The sequence below is a fragment of the Perna viridis genome, chromosome 5 (assembly GCF_037379345.1).
Source record: "Perna viridis isolate PV_CMFRI_1.1 ecotype Kerala chromosome 5, ASM3737934v1, whole genome shotgun sequence".
Classification (NCBI taxonomy): domain Eukaryota; kingdom Metazoa; phylum Mollusca; class Bivalvia; order Mytilida; family Mytilidae; genus Perna; species Perna viridis.
The window spans coordinates 637,262-655,566 of NC_142449.1; the positions used below are offsets into that span (position 1 = coordinate 637,262).

Sequence of the window (18,305 nt, forward strand, 5' to 3'; positions counted from 1 at the left end):
AGATTTTGGTGGGAGTTACAAAGTACATGTACATACATGTGGGAGTTACAAAGCCCATGTACATACATGTGGGAGTTACAAAGTCCATGTACATACATTTGATACCAACGATAGCATACACTGCTAAAAAAAAACAAATGGGAAGTCAGTTTAACAATACTAGTATTTGTCCAATTTGACTACACCTTTAAAATGTGTGTGTATATCAACTCCTTGCAAAATTTGAATATTGGTTCAGTATTTAAGAGTTATGTATCACACACGTCATATAACAGTACGAACAACAGATGATAAAAGTGTGTTAATGATGTAGGGAAATGGGTATTTTACTCACAATGTATGTTGTATTATACAGTTTGGTTCTCTTTATTGATGCAATGAAGAGTACTTTACTATTTTTTACCCCCTAGACACATCGCCAGGGGACATGGAAATACCGGGCATCCGTCCGTGTTTTCCACTTATATTTGTAATGCTTTCACCAAATAAGTTTGTTTTTGGTATGTGGCCTTATTATGAAGAGTTACAGATAAAGATTGATTTTGGTTACGGTTGAATGATTTTTACGGAAGTTATGGCCCTTGGACTTTTCAGTGAATTTAGTTTTCCACTTTTTTTTGTAATGCTTTTACTAATTGATTTTATCTTTTGTGTGTAGTCTTACTATGAGAAGTTACAGATTACTTCAAATTTGGTTATGGTTGATTGATATTTATGGAAGTTATGGCCCTTGGACTTTAAATTTAATTTTTTTTTAATTAAAAGTTTTCCACAATTTTTTTGGGATTTTTTTTTCGAGTGTAAACACTGCTCTTTTATTGCTTTTTGTTTTCAAAGTAGACAATATTTTTTTTGTAAATGTATGAGATATGGAAAGGGTAAGTGTTTTGAATTTTAATAATTAAAAAGTAACGAAGTGGAACATTGATATGCAATTTTATTATATCACATCAAGTTTGCAAAACATTTTTTTATTTAAAGTTATGGTTACCTTTAAAGTTCAAATGCTAGTTCTTTCTTCTGGTTACTGGTACATGTAGTATCTGTTACGTTGATAGTTAAGAGACTTCTTGTCAGAGAGTAATCAAGGGAACCAAGGTTGTAGCGGTAATCAAAAGAATGTAATCCAGGGATGGAAAACGGACATACACAACAAGGAACATAAAGTGACTAAAACCATACATACAAAGTAACAAAAGCAAATGAGCAATTCGGACTTCACTAAAAACTGGGAGCATGGACCAGGTGCACCAGTAGGGTAGTTCAGAAGAACTAATATATCTTAATGCCAACTAACAGGAAATCAAAGAAGTTTCAAATGTACTCATGGATTTTACATGGACAATTAAAGTAAGGGTTTAATATAACAAAAGGTGTCTTAAATTTGGCTGCTTATGTCTCAAATCATGACTATGTCAGTGCTTCATGAGAAATTCTATCCTACTCCATGCATATTCATTAAGTACCTCTAGACTTTAATTTATTATATATTTAGATATTGGTTTTATCCTTTGTTGCAAATCAGATTACAGATAAAACTTAGTAAGTACAATCCACAACAGAGTGGAAAAACTTGACAAAGTATAAAATACACTGAAAAATTCTGGAGAACCATGATCAATATGTATCTAAGAACTTACTACATCATGTGTTTCCATATTACAATCTCATAAAAACATTCACAAAATTTTCAACCAAAACAAGGAACTCATTTTCAAATACAGGTGTACTTAAATGATTAATACATGTGGGTGTCTCCCAACCTATATTTTATGGTAATATTCTTCACAAAGCATGAAAAGCTCAACACTCGCCCATTTAGTTGACTAAACTGTTAAAAAGGCAAATTTGTAAGAGATATTGTCAAATCATAAAGGATAGCATTTTTATACACCCATCTAAGACAGCACGTATTATGGTATACCATTGTCCATCGTCAACACTTAGGATAGTAACTCAAAAAAATACTTTCACCAACTTTTACGAAACTTTGGTGAATTGTCTGTATCTATTGACACAAGCTCCCTTTCGATTTTTATAGATTTCAGATTTTTTGTTTCCGTGTTATGAAGTTTTACTCATTAAAAATAGCAGAAACGACCAAGGAAATTATTGAAAAATTGTTGAAAATAGACCAATTGTTATGATGATTGACTAATAAATATAATGGGTACTTGGTAACCTTGTCAGAAAAGTATTTTTTGTACAAGATAGAAATGTATGGGTGAAAAATCGAGGCAATTTGAGGTAGCCTTAATAGTGCCAATTTGTTCGTGCATTTTCTTTATTTTTTTTTTGGGGGGGGTGGTGGGGTGGTAGAGTATTTGACAGTGCTTACAGTATTTCTAGTTGATCATATAAATTCATTAAAACCATAAGGACAAGATAAAAGGGCAGCGGGTGCCATGCACTTAAAGCTAAGCTCTTTATTGGTAGTCATGGGATCTGTACATAGAAACAAACACATATTTAAAAGCAGTGTTCAGCATCACACCGGTTATGCCTTATGATGTCTGTGGTTCTCAATCCCACATGGGAAGAATTGAGATTGATATTCCATACGAGGACATAAATTTTTGTAGGTTTTAAGTGGTCTGTTAGTTAACTGCTAGTAATGTATAATCAGTATCTTGAACTGATTTTTATTTGTGTTAAATGTTTCCGGTGGCTCAATTTAAAAGGGGAGGGTTGTGATTCCACCATCTTTAAACCCCTACATTTTTTTGCACCTGTCCAAAGTCAGGAATTTCTGGCCATTGTATGCGATTTTGTTTTCACTTTCAGTTTACTTTCATGTTGCTGCAGTATATAGGGGCAACTATTTCACTGTACCTGTGGATCATGTTGTTTCGAGGCAAGCTGAAGCCTGCCCTGTGGGTGAGTGTTTCCACATCATTCATTGAAGACCCATGGATGGCCTTGAGCTGACATCATTTTATCCCGGTGGAATTGTGGTCTTTTTAACAAATCCACCATTTCCATTCTTGTAATTATAAAACTGTGCAAAGTTTAAATACTGGTTAAATACTTCTCGAGTTCCAGATTACAAAGTAGTGATATGTGTGAGCAAGCACTCCACAGTATTGTAGAACTGCCTAATTTTGGTCTTGTAAACTGATGCTTTGTAACATTTATCACTTTAAAAAATTGTCAAGCATCTGTAAATCTATATATCTAGAAATAGCTCAAGCCAAGGCCTTCAGGATGCAGTAAAAATTTTCTGGGAAAAAATTACCCACAGCATATAGGGTTACCATAGAAACCATGCAAAAATATGCAAAAATTTGCAAAAAAGTTCATAAAATCAGGTTTAAAAATATCAAATTTCCCGCAAAATATCTGAAATTTTTATTTCAATCCCTGTAACTGTTCAAACTTTTCCCTTCTAAAACCCTTTCCTCCTATGGGCATCGCCAGTTAGATTTTGAGCTATTTCACTTTGTAATCCACTTATTAAATTTAGCATGGTAAAAAATTGACTTACTTTCACTTTCACAATGAAGGCACGAGACCGCAATTAATTTCCAAGTGCATTTCAATATACACATTTGAGCAGATTTAAAAAATTCCACCGGCGCAAACTGAATAAAACTTCTCTGGCCTAAAGATATGTACAAACAGGATTTTATATATAAATTGTAGAAAATTTTACCATCATTTTCTGAAATTAATACATATAATTCGGAGATGGGGTAAACATGACAAATGAACTGATTTAAAAGTCCTAAATTTTAACCTTCTTCCACTGAACCAAATCACAACTTTTAGTCAGAATTGATTAATGAAAAAAAATCCCATGTAATTTTAACCTATTTTCTACCAATTAGAGGCAAAACTTCAGCAAATAAGTTTCCAGTAAAAATATGAAAAAATGTGGAAGGTACCTACTACCAAAGTTGGAACTATATTCGTATACAACGAAAACCAAGGGGAATTAATTGTGTTCTCGTACCTGAAGTCAAAATGTCATTGAAAAAAAGCCCCTTCAACAATGAAAATATATAAAACATTGCAAAATATTTTTAAAAGTCCCCTTTTTCAGAAAATGTTTTATCAACAATAGATTCTTCATCACTATAGCAACCACCGGTTTCCATTTATGTCATTTTTCATCCCTAGCCAAAAGTGCGAAACTAAACTAAACTGTGGAGTGCTGGCTGACAGTCAGACACACAGCTATTAGGCCACCTTTCACTGTCGGTACAGGCACACAGCCACTAGGCAGCCTCTCACTGTCAGTACATGCACACAGCTACTAGGCCATCTCTCACTGTCAGTACAGGCACACAGCCACTAGGCCACCTCTTACTGTCGGTACAGGCACATAGCCACTAGGCAACCTCTCACTGTCAATAAAGGCACACAGCTACTAGGCCACCTTTCACTGTTGGTGATGCAGGTAAAAAAATTTTAGCATTTCTAGGAGAAAGCATCTCACAGCTGAAATACGAAACTGCAACATTAGTTTACCAAAAATATTTGTAACGCTCTTATAAACAAAAGTTAAATCTAGGACAAAGGCAGCCATGTACAGAAGAATGATACTGGCCGTTTGAATTTATGCTTTTTAAGCAGGGGTAATGGTATCACCAGGTCATCATCGTTGGTGTGTTAACTTTAGTTTATTTACGATAACTTGAGTAAAACTTGTCAGATTTTTAAAAATTGTTAACACATTGTTCTGAGGGACATAGCTGAAGGGCTCAAGTTTTTGCTTCACCTCTTTTTTGGAAATGAGGAAAATGTGCGTTATCCTTAGAATTGATAGGAAATGCTTATTGCTGATCCAATATTTATGATTTAGATGTCAATCTGCCTCTTTAGAACTTTGGTTTTAAAAATTTTAACAGGGTAGCTTTTCTTTAACAGGGTGGCTGACCTTCAACAGGGTAGCTCATCAGTAACAGGGTGGGCTTATCTTTAAGAGGGTAGGCTTATCTTTCACAGGGTAGACTTATCTTTAACCATTTCGGGAGTTAATGGGGTACAAAGTTGGGCCATGCCAAAAAAGAAAAAAAAATCAAATTTTAAGTTGTTGGTCCAATTTTAAATATTTTTTTCCTTGTAAAAGTTTTTTTTCAGATTCAATTTTCGAGTCAGAATGGGTCAAAGAGTCCCCACCCAAAAAAAATTATATCATTTTCAAATATTTTATTTCAATTCTAAATTTTGTGCTATATTGTGTCTGAGAGGACAAATTGTGTCCATAATGAACTAAAGTCCCTTTGCTTAAGTGTGTCTAAAACTAATGTGTCCATACTTGCCCCAAGTGAACAGAGTTCTACATTCTGCAGTCATATCCTGCTGCGCTTCACAAAACTCTTATTTAATATTGATATACAAGCAAGATAATTGAAACTGGCATTTATCTATAGCAAGAGAAGAAAAATATGTCAACAATTTATTTCAACTTTTACAGACTACATTATTTGTTTTTAAAAGATTTATCTGAACAGAAAAAATACCCATAATTCCCTGATTCCTTCCTGGATTTGTTTCTATCAATGTCAATATATAAGGAAGTAACAAAACTAATGAAAAAAAAGTTACTTTTCCTGAAGCAAGATATTAAAATCCCATTAATACTTTGGTTTTCTGTTGTTCAGACATAAATAAAATAAAAAATATAAACTAGTTCTTTGACTTATCTACCATGATCTTTGGACATATATACCTGTACAACTCAAAATATCTAGTGAAAAAATACATCTACATACAAAAGAACATAATAATTATCAAATATTAAAACATTTACCAACCACAATTAAAATAGGAAGTCACATATTACAAGTAAAAATGTGCATATACAATGTTGAAAAAAAGGTGGACTAGAATCATATCTATTTTTGTTGAACACATTAGATCAATAAACATCATATAAACAGCTGGAATCTGAATAATGAAATCACTTGAGTACATTCTTAATATCATCAGGACAAATTGTTTTCACATGCAACAAAAATTAGGCATCATGAACCTGCATGACTAAGAATCTGAATAAACTTGAATACAGTTTGGTAAAAATTATCATAAATGTTGGCTACTTTTCTACATTTTATAATATGTCAAACACATAAATATGATCAACAAGACAGTTTAAACCAATGTATGGACATAAAAAACAGTAAATGTATGTACAATTGCACTAGTGATTAAAACACTTGTTTATTTCTTCGCTAAGTTATTAACATGATTGATAAGTGTCTGTAGTTCTTGTGTTCTGTCCATTTTAATGTATCTTCCTTTCTTGATCTCCACCTGTGTCAACCATTTAGGTAGAACTTCTAATATCAAATTTACATGGGCTTCAACATCAACTGTTTCAAATCAAATATTATATAAACTAAACATAAAGGATAAACACTTAATCCATACAGAAAGAAGGAAAAAATACTTTTATACAAAACTCATTAAATGAACATTTGTATCAATGATAATGTGAAGTATAATTTTTTCCTATTTCAATTCTGTCAATTGTGCAGGTACAAGACTAGATTAAAAACAAGAAAAATAACGAAATGGGTAAAATTAAACTGACATGGAATTTTATTTTTAAGTCTCCGGGGACAATTTGAAATCTGGATATGGAAAACTAGACTAACATAAAAACTTTCATTGAAAACTGATTTTCCAAATTTAGGAAGTGTATTTTTCAAAGGGAAAACTTGAGGAGCTTTTGGAAACGTGAAGTGCAACACATACCTATGGCAATAGCGGACCTACAGCTATCAGCCACTTTCGTGATAATATCAGATTTCTGTAATGCTGGTTTCTTCTCTTGAACAAACACCGCCCTTAGAATCCTCATCATTTCTGGAAGTTTCTGTAACATCTTCTGCCTCTTGTCTTCCTGTGGATTTCTCATCATGGCGGCTTCCATCTTAGCTGCTTCTTTTGCTCGGATCTGAAAAACAAATATACCCATTTCTATATATTAATAATGCATTTTTTATTTTGTTAATGTAATGTATTTTTTTGTTTGGACAATTACATGCAAGTACCTTTTAATTATTTTTTTTTGCATTTACTTGATCTTAAAGGAGAAATTATACAAGACAACAACATTTTAATAAATTTTATCAAGAAAGCAAATGTCTACATAAGCTTAAGACAAAACTGATATTATTTTTATACAGTAATAAACTATAGAGCAATCCCTATTTTTTTCATAATTTGGATTTATATCATTCATTGACAAATGCACTTTTCAAACTCTTGACACATACTACAATAAGCAGAGAGATAACATCCATAACAGATATACCACTACACAAGTTTCATTCCTAGTTACAAAAAGTTACAAAAGTTATATTCCGTATAAGTATAAATACCTACCTTTTCTAGCAGTGTCTGTGGAATACCCTTTACTTCACTCTGTTTGTTTTCAGCAGGTTCTTTAGAAGGAGTGGATATTTCCTGTTTACTAGAAACATTCTGTAAGGCTTTTTCTACCTGCAAGTTGGAAAAGGGAGTTTTATTTAATCTGAAAATCAAGATAATTAAGTTGGTTTGTTGGTTTGTTGGGGTTTAATGTCCGAGCAGCAATATTTCAGCTATATTCAGACGATGAACATGAAATTGATGATAAAATGAACATGAAATAATGATGAAATGAAAAAGGGATGGGACACAAGGACAATAGGGTCGACAAATTTTGATTGCCACTGGAAATAGGGAGAGGTGGGTAGGGTCGGGCAATTTAGCCTCCTGCGGCAGAGCCCTATGGTTCCTACTCCGGGAGAATACCACAGTAGGGTTCTTTAAGGTGCAAGGAACGTGGCATCTTTCCCAACATGGTGCACCACTATGGTTTGCGGTCAGGTTTTCCATATTATTGCCTGACAACCCCAGCATGTAACACGCCTGGGGTACCCCATTCCACCACCTAGGGCACACATCCCAGTTGCTCTGTGGGCAGAGCGCCCTAGCCCCCGGCTAGGGTTCTGAGCACTATTTAGTCGCCTTTTACGACAAGCTTAGCGCTGCTGCAGGCCTGTTCTTTTAACACCCGGACCTGCACGGGTAAAGATAATTAAGTGTACAAATGGTTATTTAATAGAAATTGATCATACTTCAAATTTGGTAAAAAAAAAATCAGGCACAATGGGAAATATCTGAAACATGCATGTCAAAAATATACCAATCTGACAATGTAATTTCATTCAAAGATGCTTTCTCTATTTGAAAAGACCACTTTTTGATCTCTGCATCACTGGATATGATCAGAAATTTTTTAATAGTGTAAGAAATATTAGGTTATGACAATAGTTATCTGCCCTTGAAATGTTCATTTTCAGTGCATTTCAATGAAATTATAACTCAGTTTACCAAAATATATCTCGTCTTAATTCCTTGACTCTGATGGAGCAAATAGTCTAATTAAACTTTCAAAATGATGGGTTTATAGTAAATATGTTATGTTAAAGATTTTGTCCTTATTTTCATTTGGCACCTAGACCCAGTTTTATAAACATCATTTACATTTGGCAGGACTTTTCCTCTGGCATTTTCCAATACATCTTTGGCAGTTTGGTACACATGTATGTTGGGAGATTGCGGTAGATCTGAAGGTTCAATATCAGGAACTTCATCCAATCTAAATTTAGGATGCCATCTTGTAATCTTATCATCTGGTACCTTTAATGGTTTATCTAGGTTGGCAAGAAATTCCTGTAAAAGACAAACATTTGCACGAACTCAAATCACTGCAATGACTAGAGAAAACTCAAACCAGAATGTTTTTTCAAATTTAAATTGGCAGAAGCTAAAAGAGTGTTTTTTTTCAATTCAGGCAACAAACAAAGAACAAGAGGCTCCCAGGAGCCAGAATCACTCACCTGGCTAAATTTTTGCCTTTCAAGGGCAATAACTCTAACAAGGAGTTGTCAGACAATTTTGACTCCATTTGATTCATTGGACACATTTGTAAGCCTTATAATAAGGATCATTGCAGCAATTGAAAGCTATTGGCTAAACCTAACAGATTTGGAGATGTATGCAAAAGTCTGCTGTCTGACCCCATTGTTCCATTTTCAGAAACAGCAGTCATGTTTTTTCAGTGATCAAAAACCAGTCATTTCGTTAAGGATACCCTATGAAACAAGAATGTCAACTTTCATTGAATTCTGTAGAGCAGTTTCCGAGGAGAAGATTTTTTAAAGTAATAACATCTTAAACAGAAAAAACGTCCAAAAAGGGCAATAACTTCAACATAGGTCAACAAATTTTCACAAAAATTTGACCAGAAAGATCTCATCATGCTGAACACTCTTACCCCTGTCAGATTTTGGTTAAACCTAACCGTTTTGGAGATATATACAAAATCTGCTGTCTGACCCCAATGTTCATTTTTTAGCAACAGTGGCCATGCTTTTTAACAGATCAAAAATCCAAATGGTCATTTTGTCTAGGATGCCCTTTACAACAAAAATAACAACTTTCATTGAATTCTGTAAAGTAGTTTTTTTAAAATAATAACATTAAAAACAGCAAAAAAGTCCAAAAAGGGCAATAACTCCAACATGGGTCAACAAATTTTCACCAAATTTTGACCACAGATATATCTCATCATGCTGAACACTCTTACCCCCCCATCAAAATTCGGCTGAACCCAACGGTTTTGAAGATAAATGCAAAAAACTACTGTCTGACCCCTATGTTCTATTTTAGTAACTGTGGCCATGTTTTTTTACGGATCAAAAATCGCCAAATCAGTTCTATGCACAATACCACAAGGAATATTCATCGTAAGTTTGGTTCTAATTGGTCAAGTGTTGTCAGAGGAGAAGAGTTTTGAATGAAATAACATTAAAATAGCAAAAAACGTTGAAAAAGGGCAAGAACTCCAACATGGCTTAATAGATTAAAATGAAAATTTGACCGCAGATAGATCTCATCATGCTGAACACTTTGATCCCATGTCAGAATTTGGCTAACCCTAACGGTTTTGGAGATATATGCGAAAAACTACTGTCTGACCCCTACGTTCTATTTTTAGTAATGCTGGCCATTTTTCTCGACGGATCAAAAATCCTCATACCAGTTCTATGCAGGATACCCTGTGGAACATTCATACCAAGCTTGGTTAAAATTGGTCAAGCAGTTTCAGAGAAGAAAAGTTTTGAAAAATTGTTAGACGACGACAACGACGGACGCCAAGTGATGGCAATAGCTCACAAAGCCTATGGCCAGGTGAGCTAAAAAAGTATGAAGAGTAGAATTTCACAGATAATGAAATCAAGACTAGGGTGCCTTGTTTATTACTGTTTCGTGTTATTTTACTGAGGGTACCGAGTTGAATTCATTATTATTTTGTTATTTACCATGTTTTATATAAACAAATGTTTGTAAAACCTTTAAAGAATAACTTTGAAAGTCTGTGCAGCCTAATGTAACCTTTCACTTGAAACCTTCAAATTGAAATTAGGCTGTATGTTTCATTTCATATAATTGTAGATTTATTTTACATACCTTATGATACCTTTTAACTATATTTAGCAGTTTGTTAGAGAATACAGTTCTTCTCTCCAACAAATGTTTGGCTGTAAAGGTCTGTTTGGTCTTGTAATTGGCAGCTTTGCTTTCATCTACAAACAATAAAATATTTTTTTTTATTTTGTATGTGGAAATCTGCCAAATAACAACTGTTTGAAGAGTAACATGGCTAAAACAGCTAACAGTTCTAAGGTATCCCCCACTGCCTTAAATTTTCGTATGGTGCAACAACCCAGGTGAAGCTTTATAATGAATTTCAAATCATTCTCATGAAGGACTGCCGAGATTTTAAATGAGTTTACCATAGATAAAAAATCATTTAATGAAAAACTGAATAAAGCAGCATATTGTAACTAACCATTATGTAAATTAGCCTCTACAGTGAGTTGATAACCTTTGGTTTTCTGACCAAAAGCAGGAAAGCCCTTCTCTTGTCTAAATGTATAAGCCTCTGGGTTGACAGTTTTAATCTGTCCCAAGTTTTTCTCTTCAAAATTTCTGAAAAACAAAAGTACACTTTAAGGAACATGAAATAATCTAAATCTAAATTTTAAAGTTAAGTCAACTTCACTGATTAACTGACAACTTGACGTCCTGATCCAGACATAATTTTATGAAGCCAATAAAAAGGTGGAAAGTTGTGAAAAGGAAGTTAAAGTAAACAAACAAAAAATAGCAAAGGAGAAGTAACAAACAGTATTCCAGATCAAAGGAGAAATAAAAACAGAATTCCAGATCAAAGGAGAAGTAACAAACAGAATTCCAGATCAAAGGAGAAGTAAAAACAGAATTCCAGATCAAAGGAGAAGTAACAAACAGTATTCCATATCAAATCAGAAGTAACAAACTGAATTGCACATCAAAGGAGAAGTAACAAACAGAATTCCATATCAAAGGAGAAGTAATAAACAGAATTCCACATCAAAGGAGAACATAATTCCAGATCAAACAAGCAGTAACAAACAGTATTCCAAATCAAATGAGAAGAAAATCATTTCTTAACTGATGAACACAACTATACTTGGAGTCACATAAATGAGATACTGTTAAAATTTGAATACAAATATTTTCTACTGCTTTATTGACACCTACCACAATTTAAATTGTCTTAAATGACTTGCTCATTCGTTTAGCCAAATGACTTCTCCCTAAACAATAAATCTTTAAATTCCGGTGAGATTTAATGCTCGGTCCCAATATTTACATTGTCAATAGTCGGCCATGCATACAGTGATCGGGTTGCTAGGAGATGTTGTTTACGTTTAAATGGTTTGTCCAAAAACGAAACAACCCAGAATGCATTTCGGCGTTAGTTCAGGCATCTCAGATTTATTCTACACAAACAACGTACAATACCGGGAAGTTGATCAACAGACAATTCTCACCGGAATTTCGACGGGAACTTACGAACTTCATTTGTAAACAAATCGTCCCGTAAAAACCAACATGGCAGATATCAGTATGGGATTTTCCCGTAAGGATTTGTTACCCACGATTAAGGCCAATAAGCAACTCGTTGGTACTAACACGTCATGCATATATGCAAACTATTGTCAGTTTAAATAAAAGAGACAACTCTATCTGTAAGTCACGACAGTTTAAAAAGTCGAGCTTCAATTCAAAAATGGACTATATGTGACGTCGAGTATAGTCTACTTATGTCAGGGAGTCTAAAATAGAAAATGAGATATTACAATTTTTTGATTGTATATACTTCATTAGTTTGACCTACCTTTTGCCCATATCCTGTACAGCTGCTTTTAGTTTGGAGAAGGTACAAACTTCAGCCCTGTTGTTCAACATACTAACTACTGTATCACAGTTCCTGAACATTTCTGCCAGTAATTTGTACCGGTAAGGTAAAGAAAGAGTTGGAGGAGCTGGGGTGGCCAGGGAATGGAATCTCTCATATGCAGGTGCTTTTGGTTTCCTAAAAGTAAAACAAAATAATCACTCGTAAAAATGTACATTGTACTTTTACCGAATACAGGAATTCCAAACTACTTGGCCCACCAATAAAATATTCTGGAACTTGTTTTGATTCAAAAATTGGTGAACTTATTGTATGAATATTTGAAAACATTTTCATAAATAACTTTGCCGTGAATTTTAGTGATGAAATCAGAAACATAGGCTGTCACAGACTGTCACTATGAACTTTGAACCTGCTAACACCATGAATGCATCATACAGAGAATAAAACGCTAAGAACCAATTTGAACAAACTCATTATTGGCAGAGTGGTCACAATCTGAGGTGTCTCCAGACCCCCCTTCTACCAATAAATTCAACATGTAAGAGGTTATCACACCTTGAAGGTACAGTATTCAATTATAGCCTAAATAAGGTACTCTGGTTAAAGTAATATATCTCTCTATCATTAAAACCCTATGAAGGTTATCAAGTCAGTGGACCATATCTACATGTCTAGAAGAACTTAATTTTAAGAAATTCCTGAAGAATGATACAGATTGTGAACAATGTCATTCTATAATTAGTTTTATGGCCAATTTCAATTATAGAATAACTCCGTAGTGCTGTTAATTGAGTTAATTGGCAACTTTACAGTACTGTATATTAATTATAATGCAAGTACATGTGTAGTATTAGAAACTAATCAAAATACAAAGCAATGGCAAATTTAACTTAACAAATACTCTGCATTAAGGATCCGGAAATGGTCAAAATGCCGGTCATTGACCAACAAATGTTGCAAATGTCCAACAACCATTTTCCAATATCAGACATAAAAAAAATTGTCAACCCTTATAAATTACAGTCAGCATGGTTTTATTACTTTAAAAACATCCTGGCTACTTGTCTCCTAATTGTTTACTGGACATTATATGACAGGTGTACATTAATATTAATTGGCCGATGTGCAGCCATCTGTAATTGCAATTTTACCTGCAACTGATTAGTTGATTGCATAATTAAATTAACGATACACGTGCAGCACCATTTTATATAGGAATTAATTGAAGTGACTCAGAGAATTTTCATACATTTTTTAATTGATTTAATAAGAAAAAGATTGACAAATCTGTTTTCCAGCCAATCTTTCAGAGGTAATGAAAGCACATGGTGCTGAAACTATGAATCAGTCGTAGTTTGTTAATATTAATTCATTGATGGAATCTTTTTAATACAGAAGTCAACAACCCATTCAAATCATTATACAAAATGTATTCATGATTTTCATTTTTAAATAATCAACATTATAACTAGGAAGTTTTCAGCTGTTTGCCGATGTGATGAAAAAGTCCGAGACACAAGGTTTCGTTTACATGTCAGAACGTCCATGTGTGGTCGAAACCAAACTCTTTTAATAACTACAAAAAGGTTTTTTTTAAAAGATTATTCTCAATCTAGGCAGGTAAAAGACTGACACGAATGTCTGCTGAAATTTGATAAAATGTCCAACATGGGCTGTCAAAATTTCGGGCCCTTGCTCTGCATGTATTCACGCAGTCAATACTTTTTATTACACAAGTATTTCAAAACTTCACTTACACGGGGGAGGCCACTCTTGGTTCTTCTTGAATTTTAACTTCAGGTTTTTCAATAACAACAGAATCAAATTTATTGAGTTTGGGTGATTCTACTGATGGTGTCTTTTTAAGTTCCTTCAGGTTTTTATTCATCTGAGTAAGTTGGGCTTTTATTTCTTCTAATCTTCCACATTTCTTTAACTTTTCTTTAATGTTTTCAGGAGTGTATTTCTACAAAAAAAACAACAAAGCAAACAGTTTAGCAACAACATTTTAAAGTGTAGCATAAGCCAATGTAACAAAAATTTTAGAATCAAAAAAGCATTACTAGCATTTCACCAAAAATGTATAAATTACCTTTATGATTTTGAGTTTAGCATGCTTGAAGAGTTTGGGGAAACATCTATTCTGTCTGACATGCATGTAGGTCAGACACTGTAAGAAGTTTTGTTTGACCCAATAAAATTCTATGAAACCTACATTTTTGTCTGGACAAAATTTTGTTTTGATTTTATAAACAGTAAATAATGCAGTAATTCTGCTCCATTTATGATACCTCTCCAAATTAGGGACCTTGGGAAATATTGTTGTGTTTAAATTTTAGTTCTTACATGTAAGATCACAGACACTGCATAATAATCACAAGAATGTAGTGCCCTGCATTGTTCATCAATCAACTAAAACTAGACCTATCAATTGTTCCATTCAGTCACTGCATGTTGGATCTAACAACACTCCATTCTACTTTCTGTTCTAGTGACCTTTATGATCAGCCAATCAGAATTCATCGTTCATGATTTTGAAAATATTATTCAAGATGAAAAACTTCGGGATTCTGAAAAGGTCACCTGTTACTTGACTCTAAAAATTGAAGCATGAACAAACTTTAAAAGATGACATGATGTAGAACAAATTTGTGCTTCCCATATCATTTAGATCAGTTTTCCCCAGAATGTAGAAACTAAATGTCAGACTCTACTACTGATTTCTGAAGTATAAACTGTAATCAATAGTTAAACAGTATCCAACTTCACATCAACTTTGTTCCTATTCACATTTTCCCCAAATATTTAAGCCTGTCTATAAGATAATTTACATTACATTTCAAAAACATGTTGAACTGCAATTATCCTATACTGTAATTATTCTCAAATAAAACCAATTTTAGCTGAGGTAAATAATGTTCATGAACATAAGATTTTCCAAAACTAAACCCTTTTTTTCCCACCAATTTTACTTGGTTACTTAGATAAGTGTGTTAAATGGAACATGTTTAACACTTTTAATGTTTTTTGACAAAGCACTGAAAGAATTAAATTCCCTAAATGAAATTTTATTACTTAACATCTTTCCAAGGCCAAAAAATGAGAGCCCTAAAATCTTCAGTTGATTTGAAGACAAGACTCAAGTTTTATTTGAAGAAATAAAAAAATGTTATTAAGCCGAACAATTACTAGAAACATAATAACAAGTTATAAATGAGATTATCAATGATATACATATGGACTATATTTTTGTGTTCAGAAATAGTACAGATAGTACAGAAGTTCCAGTGAATAACTGGTGACATAAAGTACTTTGATCCCAAAAAGGTAGAAAAATCACTGGATCTGACCAAATACTAGAAACAGGAAAATTACATATGAATAGATGGGTCAAACTCTGTTATTGAACATTCAGACTGCCTGGAGGGTTGAAAATGTCAGACCTGCTTATCTTAAGTTGGTCAGGTTGAATAATTTTGTACGAGTCCAGGGGTCAAGATTACTTTTTGAGGCCAGTGGCCACCTGGGCTACTTAACTATAAAATCAATTAGCCCAGACTTTTCGGACAAAATTTTGGTGTGTAAAAATACTTGTTTGAGGGTATGAACTATTTGTTCATTGGTGAAAACCCTCACAAAATGACACATTTTACAAAATACCTCAAGTGGAAGTTATGAACGATTTCTGTATTATAAGAACTGGAGCCGCAACTTTTGTTTTTTTGCAATCTGCCAGCTGGGCTACTAAAATAGAAAAAAATGGTCGCCTAGGCACATTTCTAGTCACCATTGGGCGACTGTTAATCTTTTCCCCTGATGAGCTAAATAACTCTCTTAAAGTTTCTGCCACAAGTCTCTGGCTGAAAGACCATATTGTAAAAAAAATACTCACTTTTTCTGTGCTTCCAAGCTGACGAACTTTTTCAATGGTTTTCTTCAGTCTAGGAGACATAGGAACTTCACTTAATTTCTGAACATCTTGAGTGTTAGAGGACACTTCTCCTTCCTAAAATATACATGTAATAATTATCATTAATTACTGTACAAATCCTGCAGTGTGTACATGTACATTAGTAATTTCCTAAACCTTAAAAATGTATTTTGGGTCTGATTATGATTTATGAAGCTAAGATATTGTAAAAGAGGAAACTAAAGGTTCTATTTCAATATAAGCAATATTGTTTTAGTTATGATAATTTGAAGTCAAGTTGAGATCTTGTTTCCCAGAATGTGTTAATGTGAAATTTCAGTTACATGTAGTTGCAAATCTCTTTAATTACAGTTCTATGGTCAGATACGACTTTATAACTTTTATTGTATAAGTATCAATGCATACTTTCACAATAAAGAAAGGAATTTCTCACAATTTCCATATTACTTCCTTAAATGAAGCATTTCCATCACAATTCCATACATCATTATTGACTCGAACTAGATATGTGGACAATTAGCCTGTAGAGGCCCCCATCAATGAGTGCATGGACAAGCATTCACTGCCATTCTTTAAGAATCAGAATATATACAAATTCTCGTTTCAAATTATCATTTGAAGTCAAGTCCTTAGCTTGGAAGCTGATTTCAGTTAATCAAAATAACAAGAATTCCAAAGCCTGTGTTTTCCTGAGCCATGTCAAAGCCTACAATTCAGAAGTAAAAATACGGCGAGTGTTGAAGATTTGCATTCATACTCTTTCATATCCATTATGTCAGATGTTTGTATCTCTTGTGACCAGGTGTTTAGTAAGCGGCACCATGGAATTAAGTGTTTCATCCGAAGACCTGGACCGTGACATGAAAGCATCTGGAAATTTATAACCGGGGCAAAACGACCCAAGGCAAATGGGAATTGGGGTGAAACGATTCAGGGAGCCAACAGGATTTGGGGCGAAATGACCCGGATTCAAATTCTCAGGGGTTAATTATAAGCATGCTTCAATATTTGGTTTGCTACGGACATGACTGAAAAAAGTACACATTAATTAGAAAGTAAATCTAATTAAAATAACCACCAGAAATTTAAAAAACCACAGGTCTAGGTATACCTGCATCAAATCCAGTTGTTTCTTCACTTTGGAATTTGACTGTCGAGCAACATGCTCTTTCAATGGATTGAATTCTATCTCAGCTTTCTGCGTACCACATCTGTTCCTTTTCTTTGATCCATGACAGACTTCCGAGTCAGTACAAGGACTTTTAGATCGTTTGCTGGGTGTCAGCATTGGTCCATCATGTTCATCCCAAGCTGATGTAACCTCTTCCATTTGCAAGGCTTGTCGATATTCATTTCTTCCATCTTTAGATGTTTCATATCCAAACAAATCCTTCAAAGACTTCTGTCTAGATGTCTGGCACTTGACACCTTTTTTGGAAGATTTTTTAACATACGAGCGGGAGGTAGATTTAGCTTTGGGCAAATTTACTGAAAATGCGTTTTCAGGCCGAGTGTCAGTAATCGACTCCGGGAAGGTTGATGGAGCTTTTAAATTAGTCTGCTGTTCACTAAATGCAGCTATAGTGGTTTCTTGTTCTTGGAGCTTTCTTCGTTTCGACGGATTGGCACCATTCGTCTTTTTTCTCGCGGAGAAGAAGTCAGTGACATGGGCTTGCGACATTTTTGTTGTTGTTCTGATTTCGCGCGGTTTGTCACGTGATCAATTAGCAAACATCAAGTCTCTTCGTACCTCTCTAACTAAATCACCCAACTCACCAAATATACCCTGTTCATACTTCTTGAACAACATACTAAAAACTTACTAAAAAGAAATCGACTGATGCTGCGTAATTTTTTTAACAAACTTGATGTACCTATTACTGCATTGTTGTATGGCTCAAATGATCTATTTACTGAACAAAATGTAGAAGTTATTCGTAAAGTTCCGAAGTTTATTATCACAAAAGCAAAAAGGTTTGTTTGTTTTATTATTTTTTTTTGTTTTTTTTGTTTTGTTTTGTTTTTTTTTTTTGTCTTTGATTTTTGTTGGGTATTTTTTTGTTTTTTGTTTGCTACTGAGTCACTTAACAAATCATTCCAAACCGCATTTGATTTATAAGCATT

General features: G+C 33.8%; 1 protein-coding gene across 1 annotated transcript; it reads right to left on the bottom strand.

Annotated features, from left to right (window-relative positions):
- Positions 1-5,349: 5,349 nt before the first annotated feature.
- LOC148615514 (DNA replication factor Cdt1-like) lies at positions 5,350-17,885 on the bottom strand. Its single transcript, XM_088581776.1, has 10 exons — positions 17,293-17,885; positions 16,143-16,256; positions 14,008-14,216; positions 12,227-12,424; positions 10,853-10,992; positions 10,471-10,586; positions 8,482-8,670; positions 7,336-7,452; positions 6,703-6,904; positions 5,350-6,317 (listed from the first exon to the last, which is right to left on the bottom strand). Exons 1-10 carry the CDS (start codon positions 17,860-17,862, stop codon positions 6,166-6,168), a joined length of 2,007 nt encoding a protein of 668 aa, XP_088437902.1. The 5' UTR covers positions 17,863-17,885; the 3' UTR covers positions 5,350-6,165.
- Between the last annotated feature and the right edge of the window lie 420 nt (positions 17,886-18,305).